At 57.4% G+C, this 1,898-nt stretch overlaps 3 protein-coding genes across 3 annotated transcripts in view; 1 reads left to right on the top strand and 2 right to left on the bottom strand.

Annotated features, from left to right (window-relative positions):
* SDRG_08210 (hypothetical protein) overlaps nt 1-88 on the top strand; it is a gene marked incomplete at its 3' end in the record, with an annotated part of 2,225 nt that extends 2,137 nt beyond the window's left edge. The window contains exon 3 of the mRNA XM_008614081.1: nt 50-88. Coding sequence (XP_008612303.1) covers nt 50-88 — 39 coding nt within the window. The remainder of the gene's footprint in view (nt 1-49) is intronic.
* A 22-nt stretch (nt 89-110) lies between these two features.
* On the bottom strand, nt 111-1,023 carry SDRG_08211 (hypothetical protein; the record flags this gene model as incomplete). The annotated part of the gene is made up of 2 exons (XM_008614082.1): nt 111-131; nt 157-1,023. The coding sequence occupies 2 exons, from the start codon at nt 1,021-1,023 to the stop codon at nt 111-113; spliced, it is 888 nt and encodes a 295-aa protein (XP_008612304.1).
* Nucleotides 1,024-1,368: 345 nt separating this feature from the next.
* On the bottom strand, nt 1,369-1,849 carry SDRG_08212 (hypothetical protein; the record flags this gene model as incomplete). Its single annotated transcript, XM_008614083.1, has 1 exon — nt 1,369-1,849. The coding sequence occupies one exon, from the start codon at nt 1,847-1,849 to the stop codon at nt 1,391-1,393; it is 459 nt and encodes a 152-aa protein (XP_008612305.1). The 3' UTR covers nt 1,369-1,390.
* Between the last annotated feature and the right edge of the window lie 49 nt (nt 1,850-1,898).

Consider the following 1,898-nt stretch of genomic DNA (forward strand, 5'->3'; position numbering starts at 1 on the left):
GAGGCAGAGCTTTCTCAGCGTCCGGGGCAACGTGGCCATGATGGGCGAGATGTCGCGGGTCTCAACAAAGCGAAGGTCCAAGCTGTGAATAATTGTGGGTGAAAGCTTGGCTACAAGTGTCGGTGCATCGACTGAGATCGAGCCAAAATCGAGCACCACGTTGCGCAGTTGTCGGGGCAGTGGCGGGTAGCTCGGATTCAAAAACGCTTCAAGGACGTTTGAAGCGCCAAGCAGCTTGATCGTTCGAAGCGTCGTTGACGTGAAAAGAGTGTGTGCCAAGGTCTTGGCGGCGGGCGGCGCAAAGTCGATGCCGAAGAGCTTGAACACGCGAGCATGCGGTAGAGACAGCCACGCGACGAGGCTTTTGCAGCACTGTAGACGCACAACCGTCTTGGAAAAGACGCGCAAATGGGCAAGGCGCGGGCACGATGCAGCGACGGCCGCCATGACGTCGTTCAGCTGCGCTTGATCAACGGCATCGTTCCAATCGATGTAGAGCTCCTGGAGCTTCGTACACGCAGCAAGGGCGCGGGCAAGGTCGTGCCTGTCGAGCGAAATGGACTCGGCGCTGAAAACGAGGCGCACAATGCTTGGCACCCAGCTGCCAAGCTTGGATTCGAGATCGTGCACGTTGTCGACAGCTGCGCAGACATTGGCGGTTGGCGGAAGCGGCGTGCAGCGGCAAAAATCGCCGACTCGAGGGCAGTCCTCGTTGACCACAAGCTTGCAGAATGCTGGTAGCGCCTTGAGCACAGACACCTTGTCCATCTTTGCCAAGGCGTCCACTTCCGCCACCGGCCACAGGAAGCCGTCCTGTGCCAGAAGCGTCACAAGCGCATCGAGAGCCTCGTCCCGAGCGTCACTTGGCACCGCATGTAGACAGGCCAAGACGTCGCTAGCTTCATCGAGGTAGTGGACGACCTGGAGGACGATCGGCGGCAGCAGCCATCGTCCTGTGTTCGCCTTGGCGCGCTTCGACTCGGTCATGGCGGTCTTGGCGCGCTTCGACTCGGTCATGGTCATGCTGGGCCGCAAATGGAATTGGAATTTTGCGGACGGCTTCCGGATACTGCAGGATGCGGCGCTTCTGATTGGCTATAATTGATACATGACGTGGCAGCCGGAGGTTATCGGGAGTATTTGCATGGAGCGAGCGTCACTGCATCACGGATTGATTCACGGCAAAATCTAACAAAAAAGACCTTATCATTCGAGAATTTGCCCGAGGCTGGGCGGTACTACAGACCCCACGCCATTGTCGGCCTCTGAGCACGCGAAACAACAAATATTCAACCTTGGCTTTCTCAACCACCGACTCTTTTGTCCACCATCCCGCCTCAAACAAAAACGACACGAGGAACTTGAAAACACCAAATACGATTTCGTTCGACTACGTCAGCGCGAGCCACGGCATGCGGCGTGGCGACCTGTACCACCAATTTGCGCACTCGATGCCGTACAACGCTGCGTAGCGTGTGACGTCTTCCTCGTGGACTACTGGCGCATCCTTGCCGAAAAAGCCCAATCGCATGCGCGACGTTGCACGAAAGGCTGTCAAGAGGCGCTGGGACATGGCCAGGTCGAACGAGTCGTCGGCCGTTAGGTCCAGCCACACATACTGTGTGTTTCGCACGAGGAAAAACACAGCGGTCACAAGCATCTCGGTCTCGATCGAAACGGGAAGGCCCACGAAGCACGCTTGTCTCTGGCGGCTAAGCATGCGTGGCAGTGCGAACAAGATCGTTTCAAGCTGGTCCTTGGGTAATGCCGCGTCAGCGAGGTTGAGCGAGAGGAGCGAGTCGGAAGCTATGAGCTGTGCCGACAAACTTGCAAAGGCGTCGCTCGTCATGGTCACTGCCCACAAGTCGAGTTTCTGGAGCTTTGGTAGCGTCGGGAAC

Source organism: Saprolegnia diclina (assembly GCF_000281045.1).
Source record: "Saprolegnia diclina VS20 unplaced genomic scaffold supercont1.24, whole genome shotgun sequence".
NCBI lineage: Eukaryota > Oomycota > Saprolegniomycetes > Saprolegniales > Saprolegniaceae > Saprolegnia > Saprolegnia diclina.